This window comes from Tyto alba, unplaced genomic scaffold (assembly GCF_018691265.1).
Source record: "Tyto alba isolate M040663 unplaced genomic scaffold, T.alba_DEE_v4.0 Super-Scaffold_41, whole genome shotgun sequence".
NCBI lineage: Eukaryota > Metazoa > Chordata > Aves > Strigiformes > Tytonidae > Tyto > Tyto alba.
The window spans coordinates 3,939,424-3,959,591 of NW_024881317.1; the positions used below are offsets into that span (position 1 = coordinate 3,939,424).

The 20,168-nt window shown below is 41.9% G+C and overlaps 1 protein-coding gene across 1 annotated transcript in view; it reads right to left on the reverse strand.

Annotated features, from left to right (window-relative positions):
- Positions 1 to 20,168, reverse strand: part of ALDH1A3 (aldehyde dehydrogenase 1 family member A3) — a 37,169-nt gene continuing 17,001 nt past the window's right edge. The window contains exons 7-13 of the mRNA XM_032994341.2: positions 17,797 to 17,910; positions 14,618 to 14,720; positions 13,390 to 13,574; positions 7,811 to 7,975; positions 5,423 to 5,580; positions 4,177 to 4,251; positions 1 to 2,752 (exon numbers count right to left, since the gene is read on the reverse strand). Of these exons, the coding sequence (XP_032850232.2) occupies positions 2,680 to 2,752; positions 4,177 to 4,251; positions 5,423 to 5,580; positions 7,811 to 7,975; positions 13,390 to 13,574; positions 14,618 to 14,720; positions 17,797 to 17,910 (873 nt within the window). The 3' untranslated portion in view covers positions 1 to 2,679. The remainder of the gene's footprint in view (positions 2,753 to 4,176; positions 4,252 to 5,422; positions 5,581 to 7,810; positions 7,976 to 13,389; positions 13,575 to 14,617; positions 14,721 to 17,796; positions 17,911 to 20,168) is intronic.

Here is a 20,168-nt window from a genome sequence, read left to right on the forward strand (position 1 = left end):
TTTCACAAAGTTAAACATTTATTAGGAACAAGAACTATTACAAAAAGATACCCATAGTCTAAATATATACATGAGGTTTAAACATAGCATTTTCATGTACCCTTAGCTATAAAAATACATTAGATTAACTGTATCCTAATTTATAAATATAGTTCTTTTTTTTTTTTAAAAAAAAAAAAAGTAGTATTTCATATGAAAGCCTTACTGTGCAATGAAAGAATATATACCCTCTAAGGGGTTACTTTAAAGTTAGTGTCTAGTGTTATATAACTTAGAAAATTCAGTGTGTAGAGTCAAACCCTGATTTATACAATAAGAGATACATTGACTTTTTTAAAACTTGATAAGGGAAAAAAAAAAAAAAGAGGTGAAATATATATCATACATATAAAGCCAGAATAGTAGGATTTTAAGAATTTCAGATTATTTCAGTTTCACCACTGTTTATGAAAAATTAATACGGAGATACATCAAGATAACCAGCCTTTTACTGTTTGCCTTACCTCGCAACTGTCTGACTGCAGCCCTAAAAAACCATCAAGTAGGCAAAAGTAAAATGTTTGTCTGAGAAGATGTTTGCACTCTACGTGTTTTATAAAAATAGAAACTTATTTACAATGTTCCCATTTGGCCTTTCATGGGGAAGGGAGGACATTTTCTTCACTGGATGGGGAGATTTACCTGTCTCACATACCCAAGGAGGACAGGCACCTAGTTATACACAACTGTTGGAGGTATGTCATTTAAGAAGTTAAGCAGTGTTGAAGTGCAATTTCAACATTCACTAACTAATAAGGAAGTTTAGGCTCATGCAAACTTTTTCCTTACTTATCGCCACCCACCTTCCTTCCTCCTCCAAAAAAAGCCCACTCATGCAACAGAACTTGTTGCAGACTGGGTGTGTATCTGAGCAAAGGAAGGTACCGGTTAAATCCTTGCTTGTATCAGAGAATAGAGGTTAGACCTGAATTTCTGCTTTAAGCCCTGACATCCTGAAAACTGCAGGCAGCAATCTCTACCCGTGCTCCATGGAGATCTGTTGATATGCCACAAGGAACCTCTATCAGTTTGCTCTCAGAGGACAATCCCAGCAAGATCAGGTAAACTTCCTAACAAGCTGACACCACTAACTCCTGCATACTTACAGCTCCTGCGGACATGGAACTTCCCATACGTTTGCCAGTGGTTCTCCAGTACAGAATCAGGAGGAGGAGGCAGAGGGAAAGTAGTGAACTCAGGAACTGAAGACAGCATGTGGCTTGTCGTTAATCTCATAGTATCGTCTGGGCGTGCAAAGAAGTTACTGCAGGAGGTACTAAGCCATGAACCTGGTGTGACAGCCACTGCATGGATCCTATTCACGTATGTGCATGCTTATATAGCTGTAAGCAAGAGATCATTCACGACAGTTTATTCCTCAGTGAAGGATCAGCTACTCTGTGCTTGCCACAAGATGACAGCACTCACGAGGACAATTACTGCAAAGCTGCTGACACATTTATGTCCAGCCATAGCTTATTCCATGGTAACTGGTTTGTACACCCACATCTTTAGCACTCAGTGTGTGCTTGGGAGCACCTGCCTTTTCATACTGTACTTCCAGAAATTTATTTTAAGCTACATTCATATGGGATAAAGAAGCAGTGAGAGCTTATAAGTTTTTACTCTCACAATAATAGCTCTGGCTCAAAAAATGAAGAGATGTTCACAAAGCCTGAAAGTTACAGAGAAGGAGAGAGCAGGACAGCTTCTTGTAGCTCTTCTGCTCCCTCCGCCAGATCAGAAGGACTGGCGTGGGATGTTTTCTGTGGGATATCTACCATGCTACATGCTTAGCATTCAACTCGGTGTCATCACGGTAAGTACAGTGCAAAATCCTCTTGCAAAAAGTGCTATAGTGAAGGTTTGAGATACAGTTGTGACTCATTTGGAGCCAAAAGGGTTAGCAAGTCAGTAACTTGCATTTGCAGCATGTGGAATGTGCGCACACCAAAACATCAGGTTCCAAGGACACTTAAAAATCTAGCTCTGTTGGGTGAAATACTGGCCCCAAAGGAGTCCTCTGAGAAACTCCCACAGATCTCATTCAGGGCTAGAATATCACCAATATGGAGAATGCATGTATCTTTAGAGAGACCAAGATAGCTCTTTCAAAGAGAATTTCTTTACAGAGCCTTCCATGAAAGCTTGCACTCCCATTCCAAACTCCAACTGCAATCTTCACACAAACTCCGCCAACTTCAGTCAAGTTGTATTAACCCTACCACTCAAGTCCATTTATGCCAAGTGAAACCCATATGCCTCTGAAGGTGTTTAACAGTCCATGCTACGGTACCAGCAGTCCCTCTAACATGCCATTGATGTCCACGTCCTTCATGGGTACAGTTTGAAAGCAGATGTCCTGCAAACACTGTGACTGGCCAGCATTTTAGTCACAGGTAGCAGACAGATGTACAGCCAGGGACTTGTACAGCACAAGTGTGTGCTATGCTGCCAGTAGGGCCACTTAAATCAGTTTTTGAAGAGCCACTTGACAAAATGGAGTCCAGTAGATTCAGTGTTTCTAGAGGAATAAAGTTAGGTGTTTTCATTTTCCTTCCTACCCCTCCCCTCCCCCTTGCTCTGAACACATCCCCCATGTGTCACATTCAGAGTGTCAGCATTTTAGGCCTTCTGTTTTCATGGACTCTTCTGGGAGAGTTTAATGGTGACTGTTTTCACTTCAGTATATTCTGCCAAAGCATATTCACCACTGGAAAAGAGAGAAGAGGGAAAGGGACAAACAACTGTTAATGTGTACTTCCCTGAGATAAGGGATTTCTACACAAGTGCATTTTAGCCTCTGATCAACAGCTGCTGTAGATGACATCAGGCCATTAAAACCAGATCTGAAGTAACTTACACCAGCAATGAATTTGGCCCGCCACCTCTAATAATCGCTAAGTACATGCATGTAAGTACACACAACTACACCCTGTTGTAAAAGAAACATGGAATGCTTCTTGTCACAGTAACCCCCAAGATGACACCTTGTGACTCTGCCTAGTGAAAACCAAGTACTATTGTGAGAACACATAGAAGCATTCACGTAATAGTTATCAGTGCTTAGACAGCAATTAAAGTTACTTTTTCAGTGAAAGCAAGCTTCTATGCTTCTATCTACAAGATAACGTATAACCAAGAGGGCACAGTCGCTCCAGAAACGCATACTGATGACAGCCCCCACCACTGCATTATGTGTTGGTTGGTGGAAACTGGCTCTATTCCCATGCCTGGCCCAAGGCATAAACCCCTGACATCCTTTAATTAGCCAGGCAGTCAGGCAAAGTAAACCATAAGGTCTCAATATATATGTCCCATTTGAGGATTCATTCATTTGCTGTGCTGAGCCAGTGAGGCATCTGAATGTCTCAGAGCAGCAGATGCTCCAGAACAACTATTGGAAATGGTTAGTGGAGATAAATCTGGCTTATGAAAGAAAAGGTGTATTAGATTCCTCTGGAGTCTTCTGAATGGTGTAATAAAGCTTGCCTCTTTCCTATACAAGATTTAAGTCAATTTCTCAGCTCTACCTCTCACTTATAGGGTGACCTTGGTTTCAGAATTTCTGCATTAGTAACTAATTAGAGCTGGAATATCTGGTGGCCATGCTGCAACAGGTCAGGCTGGGGAAGAGGGACAGAGGGTCCTTCTGTAGTTTAGCACCAAGCTTGGAAGGTGGGTGGTAGAATGATTCTGGAGATCATTTCTTGTTGTTCTAGCACCAACATCAGAAAGTCAGAGGTGCAGACAGGTCCAACTAGGAGCAATGATATAGCAGTCGAGGGAGGCCCAGGTACCACCAAATAAAGATGGAAGAGGTTTGGGGTGGATACCAGTGTCCCCAGCCAAGGTGCCATACCTATCTCTTGATCTAAAAATCTAATTAGTGAGGAAAAATGCTTGCAAGCAGAATTGACTGAACTGGAGTTATTTAGAGCTTATAAAGTGGATGAAGACACCACTCATATTCTCACATCTGTGCTTTACGATCGACGCTATACTGGCTTGGCACCTCCCTGTGCAGCATACTGCAGGTCTGGTAGTTTAAAAGCAAATTCAACATTATTTTCACTGAATCACAATTGCTATTGCATTCACCGTCCACATATAAACAAGATATTGAGCAAAACTTACAGTTCTCTGCCATTGCCTGACATTTTAAAGCCACCAAAAGGAGCCTGTGCATAGAGCGCATTGTAACAGTTGATCCTACAATAAAAACATCAATTGTAAAAAGACAATTCAATACCAAGAAGACGATGACAACAACAATACAAAAAAGGCTGAAATCTGTCAGTTTTCTCTTTATGCAATTCACTCACTTGAGAAATCAGATTTTAGCAATAAAATCTTAATTTTGCTACAGACACAGAAAATATTTGAGTGGTACTCAGTTTGATCTACATATCACTTCATAGTCTCTAATGGCTAAGACATTCATGCCTGAGCTAGAATTCATGCTGTGGTTCAGAGCCATGCTTAATATAAGTACTCCAACCTATTCCCTAGTTTAATGAAGCACATTCTGAAACAAACATATTTTCTCAGAAAACTGTCTAATCACTCACAAGCAGGCCCCACCATCCACTTCCAAGTATCGAAAAAAGCTGGACTGCATTAGGCAATTGTGTCTCAGTAAAATGAAAGCGTTAGCCCATTTCTATAGACACTAGGTAGAAAAAGTTAATGCAGATACTTCATCAGCATCTCAGTAAGATCAAATGACTGAAGAGAGACAGGAATGGCTTGGTGGTGTAGGTACCGCACGTGTATCCTCCAAAGCCCAACATCCCATTTTTATGTAAATGTTACTCAGAGGCTGATTCTTCTGGTGCCAACTCCTGAAATCAATCCTCTGTATGCATCTAAATCAGACTTCAGATCAAATTCCTATCTTGAGTGGGAAACCAATCAGGATTCCATCTTTAAAATAATTCTAATAGGAGAAAAGAAATTTTGTAAGCAAAAATAGCTCCTTATTCTGACAGTGGTGTGATGCCATCTACTGTTCATCCTGATTTGTGCATCTAAGACCCCATCTGATGCTAACTAAAGATCATAAGAATTGCTTTTTTTCTACATACAGGATTTTTGAAAGGCATCATGTCTGGTGGAACTTACACAGCCCCTTCATTTTCAGAGTTTTCCAGATGAAGAACTACATCGATTGAATAAGCAAACAGTCCATTTCTTGCCAGACTGTCTGGTCCTCCCCACCTTATTTTGATGAATGGATGTTGCGTCCAAGCAGAATATCAAGAATTAAGCAGACTACTAATACATCTTACCTTCAGCACTTACACATGATTCCAAACCATACATCCCTTTCCCCTCCCAGGAAGCAAAATCCCAGCCCATGCTCTGGTCCCACACTGCTTACCAGACAGTTCCCGATTGCAATGCAGAAGCTAGCGTTAATGCTCTGTCCAGATTCTTCGTGAACACTGCAGCTGTAAGCCCATACTCAGTACTGTTGGCTCTTCTTATGACCTCTTCTATACTCTTGAACTTCATTATTGGCTGAACTGGCCCAAAAATCTGCACATATCAAACATTAGTACAGGAAAGCCTTTGCTAATCATTGTAATTTTGAAGTAATCAGAATCAGATGCTTTGTTTGGATACTATATTTAAAATGTTATACACTAGCCTTCTAGAAGTCACTGATAGAGTCTCTTTAAAAAGTACTCATTAAACTGACTTCAAAGGAAGTACAGTGATGTGCTGTAGTAGTTAATGTATGCTAAGATCCAACAACTAAAGGATCATATATAACAATCAAAATAAGCAGAGTTAGATCTGGACAAGTTTCAAATGATTCATCCTTAGTCCATTTACAACTCTCCTTTTGAACTCAGAAGTTGAGTATAGTCAAGAAGTAATTAATGTATTTCAAAGACTGCAAGTTTTCTTCCTTGGTTTTAACTCCGATTGTCGTATGTGGTTTATTTGCATGCAGTGCATTTACCACGTATGGGTTTGACCACAGACTTAGCTTCCCAGGTTGCTGGTATAAAGGCAGCCGGCCTACACAATACCTCCCAACTTCTGGGATGGAGTCTCTCAGCAAGTACAGTACCAAAGGTGGGGCCCTTTTCTGGCCTGCATGGTCCTGTACTACAATAAACCCCCACCAAAGGTGAGATACAGTCTCACTTGTGTCACCTTGAGGGCCTGGCTAAGCAGTCTGCCCAGCCTTTAGGCTCATACAAGTGTTTCTAAATGTCTTTGTTTTGGGAGATCCAGGTACTTAACTGGAGCCTTGAACCCAGGCAAGGGATGAACGTGCGTTTGCAACAAAACTACAAATGAATGAAACTGGATAAGCTTCATGAATCATGACTTGGGATTTGGAGTCAGTTCATTAAAGAAAGGTCTGTCATGGGATTTTCAGCTCTTTTTCCCTCTATTTTTAGACTGCAACTCATGCCCAGGCTGACTGATATCTTTCCCAGGTTCCTTAGAGATTCTGTGGCAGATCTGAGACATCTAAACATTTTGCCAGGAGTGAACAGTAAGCAGGCCCGTAAAAAGCACTAGGCTAAACTATAAAATACAAGTGCCAGTTGGGCTCTGGCAACTACTTATTTTCCATTGGGGAACATGATGAAAAGTAGATTAACTTGTATTTCAAAGGAATATCACAGGATCTAATCACATGCAGCTTGTTCAATTTTTCTGCATATAAATAATGAAAGCCAGAGTATTAGATCTGCACTTTGCTGGCTTTGACCGTGTTTTCATATAGGAAAAAAATAGTCAGCCTCAGGGGATTTCACCATGAGAACAGAATCTGAGATTATTTCAGATACTAAGGCTACTTGAGAAAAATTCTTCAGTTACAGTACAGTAGGGCCATTCCTTCCCTCCTCACCAGCTTCAGGTCCTAGAGTTCTTGTCGCACCTTTCTGCAATAAAGCAACTCCTTTTTTACGAAGTAATGGGGTAAGAACACGCATCATACCGTGCTCTGTCACTTTGGATCATCATCTACCACAGCTGAGCAATTTCAAGTCCACTTAGTAGGGGCTGCATAAGAGCACACAGCATGTACAACCATCCATCTGCATAGAGTGGGAGACCTTAACTCTGTCTTCAGAAAACATTTGAACTTCAGGGCAAAGAATACGTAGAATTGCTCCAGCCTGCTACAGTTTCAGTTATTTTTATTCAGTTATTTATATTTAAAATCAAGGATTCAGACAAACTCCTCCATCACCACTATTTCTTATTCAGAAGCAGCATTTATAGAAGCTGTATGTAAGTAAGGCATGGGCTTATATTTTGCATGATATCAAGTTCTCCCGAAATGAGACCCAAAAGCTGTAGGGTAGTATTATCACTATGTTTTTATCCGTGCTTGTTAGTGTCCAGTGAGTACACTCACAAGGCTACTTCCCTTTTGAAAAATCAAACAAAATGGGGGAAAGCATCAGGGCATTAGAAAGGACTGGCAAACAGACACCTATTAATTGAACAAAAATTGCTACTAAAACATTCTGACAGTTTTTTTGCCTGTTCTGCTCTCCCCCTTCTCCTCTCACAATTCCCCCCACACGTGCACATACACTCAAAATTGAAGCTCACCTTACAAATACTTCATTAGTAAAATGGATTTAATTTCAGCATTAGGCAGCTGTTAAAACACTGAAATAAGTGAAATTTCTATTCTCCTCTCAGATTTTCACTTCAAACCTTAACCATACCTCTTTTCTTTCCAATTTACAGTAGTAAAAGCAAATAAAGGTTCACGTGACTCGTACTGTACCTCCTCTTTGGCGATACGCATGTTGTCAGTGACCTCTGAAAACACCGTGGGTTTTATAAACAGGCCTCTGTCTTCAATGGCAAGACCCCCACACTCCAGCTTAGCCCCTTCTTTCTTCCCACTTTCTATCAGCTCCAGGATTTTATCAAACTGTTTTTGGTCAATCTGTCCGACACAAAAGGAAAAGAAACAGACAGCAGTGCCTTTATTATCACTGTTCCAGAGACTAGAATCATGGTATTTCGCCCAGGGGCACACTTGCAGGGCACTGTCAAACCAAGTAAGTTTACATCTCATTCTATGATACAGCAGTCAGGCAATAAGCTTGCTGACAGACAGGACGTGGGCATAGCCTTAAGCCACAGAAAACAGAAGGTGAAGTTACATGTGATAGTTTAATCTGATCTAATAGTTTGCTGCCACATGGAAGGGGTCTCCCCATTTTTCCTTCCTTCGCATCCTGGACATGCACTCCCACGGCTTGCCTCACTCAAGGGACTTACTGACTTTCTCCACGCATTGATTTAGCTCAGGAACACCATGAGAACAGCCTGACATGGGTTTTGCTGGGCCAGCAATCTCAGTCAGCTCAGCAAGGGATCTGACCAGCAACAGAATCAGTGCAAGGCAGAGAGAATCAGGTTATATAAACTATTCAGTTGACTTTGCTGTAATGTGCAGCTTCACCCACAGCTTTGTCCCCAGCTGGAAGAACCCAGTGAGCTCTGCCTCCATCTCTTTCCACACACGCACCCTCTATGAACAGCCTCAAAGATAAGCCCTATTACTGGGGTGACTTCAGAACAACTACTGCACTGAAGCCATACTTTTAAAATCAGAATCACCTTTCACAGATATTGCAGACTAGTACCATCCCAGCATTTTCTAGTTCTCTGAACTAGGAGCGATATCTTCATTTTTAACTACCAACCTTGTCTACCTCCTCCCCACCCACACCTAAATATCCAATAACCTCAAACAGCAAGCACTGCTGTGCTACTAGCCTTTAAACTAAGGGTTTCCATAGAAGTGGGGAAAGGCCAGTCCAGTTACAGGACACTGAAGTCAGACAGTTGTACAGCCCTGCACCGGGACTCGGAGGAGACACCACGTACTCCATAAACACAGTGGGTCATGTGCTGGGAGGAGGCGCAAAAGCCCACAGCACTTCTGATCAGTATTGATCCTTCTTTTGTTCTCTGCATGCAGCTGTGTACTGCAGGTACTGTCAGGTTCCAAACAAATGGATGTGGCTATTTGCCTGATGCATAATTAAGTGATGAAACACCTCATCACAGCATGCTGCAGATGGTAAAAGACTTATGGAGATGTTTAAAAAAAGTAAAATCAACAAAAACCTCGACAAATTCATCAAGGTGATTAAATAAAAGAGCCCACCCACTGGTTCAAGGTGCCCTGGCAGCCTGGGAGGTTAGTCTGAACACCAGGTATCTCCAGATGCTTGCACTGGTTCAATACCCCTCCCTAGGCATCTGTTTTTATTTCAGTAGGGCCAGTTGCCAGTTGGGACTATTTACATGGAGTGTTCCACACCAACTCCTCCAGATTACAGACTATATCCTGTCCCTAGTTAATCCTGGCCACACGCAATCCAAGTTTTCATGCTTTTAGACAAGTATCAAAGCTTCAGGAGGGTGTCCTTGGGGTACTTCTGGTACACAGTGAAAACAGAGAACAGCACATCTCCTGCCACACAGATGTGCATATCACATGCACTGTGAACAGCTTGTACTAAGTGCTCATGTTCTCTCATGTGTTAAGATGCTACCCAAGAAAACACTTGATACATGCTACTGAACGAGGAAATGTATGCCCTCATGTAGGATACAGTGTCACATAGCAAGTTTGGCAGGTGTCATACATATTGTCCATTTGTCTGGTTGCTTAGTTGCCAAATGTAAATAATTTGGAAATATCTGCAAGTGCTTTCCATCCTAGCATGTCTGTGATCCAGACCAATCCAGTTCATCCACTTCACATCACAGAAAACAAAACAAGGATATTTATACAGCTGTAACTTGTTGCAAGGCAAACTATAGTTAGATGAAAAGACACTGGGGAAAGAAAACATTTGTAAAAATGACATGCAAGGGTGGAACTGTTTGTCGTTGTAACTGGAGCTTGCAAGGCTTGTTTAAATTCTGTCCCCTACTCCACTATTATTTATGGTTCAAGCATTGACTTCTATTAAAAACACATGATCTGGTAAAGCAAATTCTACTATTTGTTCATCTAAATCAAAAGAGAAGGCGGCTTCTAACGATCACTGCAATGCTGAAAATCTGAGACCCCCCAAATCTTCGTATCTTGCTTCATTTAAGTCAAGACTGCAAGGAGCAGTTTTTCCTTTTCCAAACCTAGCATTTGTAATCCTACAGAATAACTGCACAACTGTGTCCAACAGACTGTTGAACACAGACTCTTTCTACTTACATATTTTACTTTCACACTTTAATCCTAAAGTACACAAATGCCTACAGTCTAAGGAAAACATTCACCATCTTAAAAAATCAAACAATAGGTTTTGGGCTGAATAACTATTGGCTAGCAAATGCCATAAAGCAGCCTTAGTTGTTCTTCTATCCCTGTAAACCGGGTCTTATACTCCATAAATCCCAGTATTTTGTGTTCTACAATAACAAAACTACTCTAGTCTTGTTCTAATCTAATCCCTGTTCTAGTCCACCAGGACATAAGTCTCATCTAATGAAGTCTGCTGTTCACAATTGTATAATGCACTCGTTAACCAGTTTGCCATCTGTGCAGATTTACTTTATTACTTCCTGTGATACAGCTCACAGGAATCCAAAGTTAAAAAATGCCCTTGGTCTGCATTTGAGGTTGGCACCCTACTCATAGTCCTGATCACCCCTCAGGTTTCTTGTGGTGTCTTTTAAGTTCCAGCCAGCCAGCACAGTCAGACACATGTGAGTGTTGGAGAAGTCTCATCACAAGTATGCCTCATTTCTGTTTCAATTTCATACTGTTTAAATTTTACATAATTTTGATCAGAGCAGTGTAGTTTCTATCAGCATAACCCAATACTGCATCTGGTACGGTCTTTTTCCCACACTCACGCCACGAGCATCCATGCCAGTGCACAGTAATCCACACCAGGGAACTGACCTGTGTAAAACCTTTCTTTCTCGCTTCCAAAAAGGCTGGATTAGTCCTGAATCAGCTAGTTCCCCAATCTAGTCATAAGTGCAGTGCAATAGAGGAACAAACAGCTGCATACAGGACCACTTTACGTTAACTTTGTAAGTTTCTGTGGAACAGCATTCTCTGTCACCCCATGCTGTCCTGCACCAGGTTGTCTCAGCAGCTACTTAGAGCACTACACTCAGCCATGGTGCAGCTTGGTTTCATGGAGCACTACCTCAAAGTCTGGACTGCAGAGGCTCTCCTATTTTACACCTTCTGAACTCACTAGAAGTTGCATGACCTGTTGTCTGGCTACAAGCACTTGGAACTGATGTAGGACCAAAAAGATCATGGGCTACAACCACCGTCAGCCTAAAGGTTGGCTCCACAGCTCCTTCCCACTGTTGGCTTCTAAGCCAGTGATCATCCCAGAACAGGGTCTGCACAACAGCATGTGGCCATTTTTATAACGCTGTTGTGTATGTTCACACTGACCCACACAGAAGGAGAATGAAAGCAACAACCTGGATCTGAGGCAACTGAGGCTTGACAGGGAGAGATGAAAGAGAAGAGGAAGATAGATTGTTTTTCCTGGTGACTCTTCCATTATCCATCAGTTCAAAATAAAAAAAAAAAACCCTCATAACAGAGCAGGTTACTTCAGGAACAGAGGAAAAACTTGACCTGGAAGCTTCACATCTGAACAGTAACTTGTAGGCAGGTGTGAATCTTTGCTACTTTTGGAGGTATTTTAAATCCTTGTGACACCACATCATTTCTCTCTTCTGCTTGAATTTCTGTGTGTTGCATCTTATAGCATAGGCTTCAGAGAGCGAGTACCCATAACTGCAGAGGAAGCGGTTATTCCTTTGCACTGGCAGCCACATAAAAGCTTTGGGATTAACAGTTTCCTCCTACTCTCTCAACACCTTCCCATCTTGGGCTTGACAGTTGCATGCACAGAAGTTCAGGTGTGTGTGTGGGTGTGCTATCTCTCCTAGCTACAAGTATAACAGGTAAGCCAGAACAGGGAAAGAGGACAGATGGGCCACATTTTAAATCTGACCAGACACTGCTATGCTGACTTACTGTCACCCTTAATTATAGCTCTGTATGTTAAGAGTGTCCCTTAAGCCACAGCAGTGATACCAGAGGATGATGCTCTGCCATAGTGCTCACTGGAAAGCGTTCTGACAGCTTGGCAAGAGCTGGGAGCATGGATGAACTGAAATAAGCAGCCCAGTTCTACATGTTCTGCTCACTGCAGAGTGTCTCACCTTTTAAAACCTCACAAATACTCCCTATGATTTCAGAGGCTGTTCTCATTAAATCAATGGTCTCTGTTAGAGTAGCCAGGTGAACACAGTCCTGATGGGACAAACTATAAATGCAGCTCACTTTCCACTACTGCTAGATAAGCTGACAGCCCTTAACAGAAGGTAAGAGCAGACCTTGAAACAGCTTGAGAGTCATCTTCTCTCTTCTGAATCAAGTTCCAGCATGAGATTATTGTCATAAGACTGCTGAGCATTTTGAAATCTCTTTCTAGGCAAGTTACAGGGATAGATGTAGCCCAAGCATGAACAGAGGATGTACATCATCATATTCCCCATGCATGAGAACACGTAATGAGGTTTTGCCATGGATGAATCATGTAAATGGGCCTAGATCCAGATAAGGAGAGGCAGATGTCATCCCAGCCATCCCTTCTCTGAGGGGTCCTATCATCAAGAAAAACCTCACGGTGCAATACTGAGAACAGAAGGCCTAGGATATAGATTTCTGGGATTCCCCCTTTATTTCTGGTAGCAAACAGTGGCCCTGTTAGAAGACTTGACTCAAGGATCATCTTCCTCCAGAGCTCTCCACCACAGTTAAGATTGCTTCAGAAGGAAAAAATAAGAGGAAGACTCTGGAAGCATTGACGAGGCTGGTCATGACAGCAGCTTGGCATGGTTCTTCCTCATAATTCAGCTGAAACTTCTCCAAAGGATCAGAAAAGGAGCAGAGGAAGAGAGGGAAAGTAGGGACTTAGGAGTCCCTGGGCTCTAACTACTTGTCATCACTGACACAGCCAAGTAGCTGAATGGCCATTTCCGCAGCTGTACTCTTCTGGGCATTGCTATTGCTCACTGCAACATGCTTTGTATTACTGTACAAGGGAGACAGCCTTTTCCATAAAGCTGGATAAGAAGTGAATTAAATACATTTGTGTTTTAAAAAATTACAACGTAACATTTCAACAGTCGTGATTAATTGATATTTAAAATAGAGAGAAAAATAAAGCCGTGATACATTACTCACCCCTCGGCACTTCTGCTGGGACCACATTCGTAAGGAAAATATTTACACAAGGAAAATTAAATAAAAACACAACCAAAACCCAAACAACAACTCTTCTCAGGCACAGTTACCTGGGGCCCTTGTTCAGTTCTGGCATCAAAGGGGTCTCCAACGAGTCGCTTCTTGGCATACTCCACACTGCGCTTGACAAACTCTGGATATATCTGCTCCTCCACAAACACTCGCGAGGCAGCCGTGCAGCACTGCCCTTGGTTGAAGAACACGCCTTGATGGGCACATTCCACTGCCAAGTCCACTGCAACATGGCCCAGGAGGGAAAAGGGTTACCACATGCACAGTTTCAACCTTCCAGTGTTTCTAGACTTGTTTTTTCCTTTCTCTTTTGAAAGCCTCCTTAAAAAATGCTGACAATGGTCCACACCCATTGAAGGCACTCACAAGGCCTCATACTGCCCCCAAACCAACATCTCTTATTATTTCCACCCCCTCTTCTTGCCTTTCGCCTCAAGGTCTAGTTTGCCACAGCTCCTGATATTTTTTTCCACAAGGACTCAGTGAGGTCAGTAACCAGTTTTTCTTGCTGTGGAAACTCAGATGTGGATTCCTAGATACCGTGCATTGGTTCCTGAAGACTGGTTTCAGTAGGGATTGTTTAGACAGCAGTGTGCCCTTCTGTTGTACAGCCAGCTTGGACCAGGTCCTCGCAACACTCACTATTAGCAGGTGATACAAATACCTCTGGCTTTCAACCTCTGCTGTGCATGAGAGTGGAGAGTATTTTCCCCAAGCCAAATAGGATTTTCCAGCCACTTTGGTGGTCACAGGTTACACGTGCCTCCTAGCCCTACTCACTAATGCAATAAAGTCCCAACAGAACATGTGAAATGAGTCCTGCAGACCCCCAGGATAGAAGTGAAGGCTGGATTAGATCAGGTCCTACGAAACTCTCCAGTCATAGGAATGCCTGCAGAGGGGCTGCGTTTTAGAAAATTGCTTTCCCCACTGCTTGGGTCAGGCTCTGCAGTACTGCCAACCAAAAAGGAAGCACTGCAACTGCAGAAATAAACAAATGCAAGATTTATCTGCAACCGCAGCCATTCCCAGGGAAGGCAAAAGTATATTGCTCCACTCATTTGCCATGGGAATGGTCCCTGTGCTGGGCAAGAGCTCCAGTGAAGCAAAACTGCATTCTGTTTCTGGACAGAGGTTTCCTCTAGCCTTTGGGGTGGATGCAGTGGCAAACACCAGCTCTGCTAGCTGCCAAAGGACAGCAGAGACACACAAGAAGCACCACGCTCAGACTCTTAACAGCAAATAAACACAACAGCCAATACTTACAGTCTGCATCTGCACACACAATGCAGGGGTTTTTCCCTCCAAGCTCTAATGTCACCCTTTTGAGGTTGCTTTTAGAAGCAGCTTCCTTGATCAGTTTTCCAACCTGTAGCATAGAGACACAAAGAAGTCAGGAGCTGTTTTCCCTGAAAATCTTAACTCAGTGTGTCAAGTGTGATGTTAGCAAAGGTAGAATAATCTGGTGGGTGGCTGAAGCAGGTAGAAGTCAGGGATAGCGCTCTCAAACGGTTTGAGCTTCCTGCTGTTGGGATGAGTTGGGTCAAAACCAGCCCCAAAATTAACGTTTGGTTTAGGCAGACCTGAAAGGGCAGACTATGTGGGAGAGCTACAGGAACTGTATCCTGAAGTTATCTGCTACCAGAGCTGCAGAACAAGGCATTTTCCACCCAGTGTAAACTAGTGAGCAACACTGGCAATCAAGATTTACAAATTTCACTTTTTAAAGTTGGGAATTCAACTTCTTAAAGTAGATCTTGCCAAGGCAATGGCAAGAACTCACTGTTCTGTTACCACTCCCATAACAGAAAGCCATGTAGATACTTTGACATTTAGGTGAAAGCTATTTCTTTCTGACAGTTTAGGCTGAGCTTCTCTACACACAAGAGTAGCTGAGACATGTTCCTTCCAAGGCCATACCTGAGGATGTCAACAGACAAACTCTGGCTAGCTCTGCTGTGACACCTTCTGCCCAAGAACATGCTCTGATCATCTGGTAGAATTTATCTGGCCACCCTTTCCTGAAGGGAAGGATTTACTCTGCTTCCAGAGTTTAATCAAAGTAATGTTAAACTAAGGGTTTTTTTTTTTTTTCCCCCACAGAAAAATTGTTTCATAATAAATGTTTTCCCCAAATTCTGACTGATTGTGTTAATTCTTTTCTATACTGGTAACATCAAAACAGCAATTTCTTTCAGTTTTAAAAATGGCATGCCTCGGAAGAACATAAATCAAGCATCAGAATCATTTGGTAATCTGATTTTGTTAGAAACAGTATGAGCTAAAACTATTTGGAAACTTCCATTGTTAGGCAGGTTATTTTTTAAGCGTGACCTTAGATTTTAAATTCCTCAGTTTACACCTGGTTTTCTTGTATTTTACCTTTGCATGTGGCAATTTTAACTTAATTTCTGCCTAAAAATACTGTTGCCCTGGAGTGGAGCTATGAGCAAGTAAAGCATGGGGCAGCTGGCTGGCAGTTATGGGTCTGTTCTTCTCCTAGGTTTGCCTTTGTAACTTGAGCAAGACTGAACCTAGCAGTACAGATCATCTCTAGCCACCCGGCAGCCTAGTGCTAGAAACAGCAGAAACAAGTGATGCATGCTGCTGCAGATACACATAGCTTCACAACAGGTATTACTACAAGCTAGCCAGCCAAAGAAGAGTAAGTTAATAAACTAAGGGAAAGGAAGAAATTTAGATGGGAAAATTCTTGTGAAGTTTAAGATCAGTATTTCCAAGCTGGCACTGAGCCCAAGCTGGGGCTTAAAAACTAAGTCAAAATGTATTTTGAATTAGCTTGACTTCCTGGCTCAGAAACAGTAGCATTATGCTGCAAATACTGCAGAGATGCAGCTGAACTCACAGATGGGTGGAGGGGGAAGAAAGCCCTTCTAAATTACACATGCATTAGCAAAGAATCTGTCTCCCTCGGTGTTTCCTGCACACCCATGGATTAGGAAGACAAGCACAATATCTATAGGAGTTTTGCCTACAGGCTCCAGCAGCTGAGATTTTCCTTCTGCCCCTAATCCACTGGATACTTCTTTTTCATTAAAAACCCAAACAGATCCATGTGGGCTGGATGAGTCTATAAGCTCTATTGTTTCCACACAGCCAGTGTCTCATCTGGGCTAAAGGTTTCTGATCTAGGATTTAGTGAGAAGCGTGTAACTGGGTAAACTCCTAGATTAGACCAACTATCAAGAGAGTAAAAGCTCATTGTGAACTTTTACTTTATTACGTTTGTGTTTGTTCCTATGATCCCTGAACAGAAACCAAGGCTTAACACACGTTCTCCTATGGGATAAGTGAAGCAGTTAGCAGAGACACAAAGCCACTAGATGGTACTGTTGCTAAATGCAGCAACTTTTGAGTGTTGAGTGAGTTACCTTTACCAAACAAGAATACTATTCAAGGTAATTTGTCATCACTATACATTTAGATTACACTCTGAAATTACGAGGATAAACATTAGAATGGATGAATTTGGCAAATGCTCAGCAAGAATAATGTTACTCAAAGAAATAAAAGAGACTATATTTGCCTCAACTGCACCCATTGGCGTCAGCATTTCCATTCTTAGGACACTACCTCTCTTCAGGGGGTGCATGTATATTGCAAGAAAAATCTAGAGCAGTGAGTGGAAAAACATTCACATTTCTAAGCAACGTTTAGTTTGAGAAATTTCAGCAGTGATTACTGGAGACAGGTATGTTTGCATGTCATAGCTGTGCTCAGTTCCACAGACTGGGCCAAGCCATGCGCTCCTTTCTCGCGTGCAGGTACAGAAGAGGATGGCTGTAGGTGTCTCAATAGTGCAGGGGTCTTGCTTCCACCCCTCCTGTAAGCAAGGCATCCATAGCTATTAACAGGAAAACACTGAATAGAAGGTGCTTTACTGTGCACATCTCAAAAGAAGTTCAACTGTTAATCCCATTCACGTCAGCAGAGGAAGCCTCGGGCACAGGGCCATGTTTTTATTGAAGTCCTAGTTCCTCAGAGGTAACTGAAGCTGAGGAAGAATTGTTCAAGGCTCTGAGTGACATGTTTTCCAGTTGCACACGGTCGCAGGGCAGGACTGGCAGGCAAACTTGCCCAGAAGCTCCATCAGGTCAGTGATGCGACATTAAGTCACTGCCAGCCTCTCCTGTAGACTGTCTTACCTTCTGTCAGAGCATCTATTACTTACAGTTCTTACAGAAACGTGGCAGTTTGGCAAAACCTAGCTTGCAGAGATGTGACATTATCACAAGCATGAGGAGCTGAATTAGACAAATCCCAATCACTTCTGAGAAATCCTGTCACATGGAATGTGATGGACTGTGGTGTTGGCAACACAGAAATCATCAACATTTCATTGGTCCGGTCTTAACGCAGATGACAGTCTTAGAAGATAATGCAAAGAGGAACAGGAGGTGTTTTATGAGAAATCTATTACCCACCTTTGTTGATCCAGTAAAAGCAATTTTATCAATGCTGTGATGGGTAGAAATAGCAGCTCCAGCTGTGGGGCCGTAGCCTGGCACAATGTTCACCACACCTGGAGGGAAACCCACCTAAAACAGAGGTTAAATACAGCTCTGTAGAGAGATTTTGAGCACTCTGGGGCTGATCTGCACTCATGAGAATGCAGTTCAGCTCTCAGCTTCAGTTAGTTGCACTATATTCCTTGCAATTGAGAACTGCAAGTTGCAGACGAGCAGCCCGTACCAGATACACCACTGTTTTCCAGACTTTCCAGTAACATGGCTGTGTGCTACCAGCTGGAGTAGACATGGGTGAAAGTAACAGCCATGCTTAGGAAGTGCCAAGTTTCAGTAAGAATTCTTGGAGGAGTCCCAGTTTCAAGTCAAAAGAGAGTGAGTCTTCTGGCCAAACTAGAGTCTACTGCTGTGCAGCTGGAGCCAAGGGGTAAATGAATGAAAGTTTGTTTTGAACAAAGGTTGACATTTGTGGTTCTTCATGGGCCAGAGGGATTAAGAAGTCAGTGAAACCTCACTAGATGATGGGGCTAGTAAAACAGGAATACAAGAGCAGATGGTAACAGACTTATGCCAGTTTCCACCACATTTACAACCTAGATTAGCCAACTAGTAATTTTGCCAAAAGAGACAAATGGCAAAACTTTAGGTGAAATTCTACTGCAAGGAGAAGTGTGGGACTTACTGGTCTGTTTTTATTTCCTGAAACAAGAGTTTCAAGGATTATGGTCTTCTAGGCTAGCCCTCCCCTACTACTGATTGCACAGGGTTATTTTCCTTGCATTTTCTAACAATGGAATTGCAGGATATTAAACATTCACATCATTTCTTGTCTCTTTTTAATATAAAATCTCAATAAATGCAGTTGCTCCTTCCTAATACAGAAAAAAATGGAAGTAATTGCTTATGTACAATCTTGCAAAAAAATTATCTTCATAAATTTTTTTTTTCTTCTACTTTTTGTAAATTGGAAGGGCAATCTGATTTCTCCTATGGGTGTGACAATGATAAAAGTGAGTTTAATAGAGTCTGCATCTTGGCTAATGAGTTTTCCAGAAAATACTGCATGTCAAACTGTGCAAGTAATGGTGTTTGGAGTCAGCAGCAAAGCCACAAGGAAGCAAAAAATTGGTTCAGGTCACCCTGAGCCAAAAAGCTTTTTTTTTTGTTTTTCAGCAAAAATGAAAGCCAAAATATTTTGGTTGACTCAAAATTATTTCATTGAACCTAACAACACATAGCTTTGCTTGTGTGTTAATATCTTCTACATAATTTTAAAGATTAAAGAAACAACAACAACAACAACAAAAAACCAAACAAAAGTTTAACTTACTCTTCTGAAAAACTGCAATGAATTTAGCTAATTTTGGGTGGAGAAAGGAACATCTTCAAATAAAATTATTCTGCTCTATTTACACTTCTGCCTTGGAGGACAACTGTGAGGAGCAGGCAACTTAGAATTTCAGCTCAAAAAATGACTTTCACTAGAACTGAATGTTTTAGAGGGGAATGCTATGCCTGTGTTTGGGGAGCTGTATGTCAGAGTGAAAAAACCAGTGGTGCGGCAGGGCTAACTAGAAGTCATGACAACTGCACCCTATGTTCATTCATCTTGGGTAATTTTATTAAGTCAATTAATTGCAGGAGATACATAACTGGTAGTATTTTTGCACTGCCTTTCCTGATGGAGGAGCCCTAAGTGTCAATTGTTAGCATATCCTATTTTCTCCCACACTATGCCAAGAACATACAAAATTATCATTAGACCGAGCCTAACATACACATTGTTCCAGCTGAGAGGCAAAAATCTGTCTGCAACCCTTTTAGTTTTCCTCACGATTAGTCACATACATAGGTTTTGGAAGCTGATGTACTGACTAGTCCTGGAAGGTACTGTGAACCTCCCACCACCTCTGTATAATTAATAGATCTGAGGGCACCTGAAATCCTACCTGACAAGCCCTAAACCAACATTCTGAAATCCCAGCCTATGATCTTCCTTTTACGTCAGTATCAAGTTGGCTTTAAAGGCCAGGCACAGCTGAATTGTTCTATAAACTGCAGAAATGATAAAGAATTGTTTCCCATGACACTGTCTTGGTTGAATTATCCCACTTAAAAATGGTAGACAGCAGTGTTGTGTTTATAATCACACTCTTTGTCCCATTGTCTAATAAAACTGAGCTGTAGTCTTTCCCTCATTTGGGAGAGGGGAAGACAAGACAGAGGAATAAAAGCACCATTTTTTCCTCTCTGCAGCTTCCTGGGAAAGAAGAACCTACACATTTTGTGAATTTTGCTACCTCCCAGTCAGCCACTGACAGTCCTAAAGG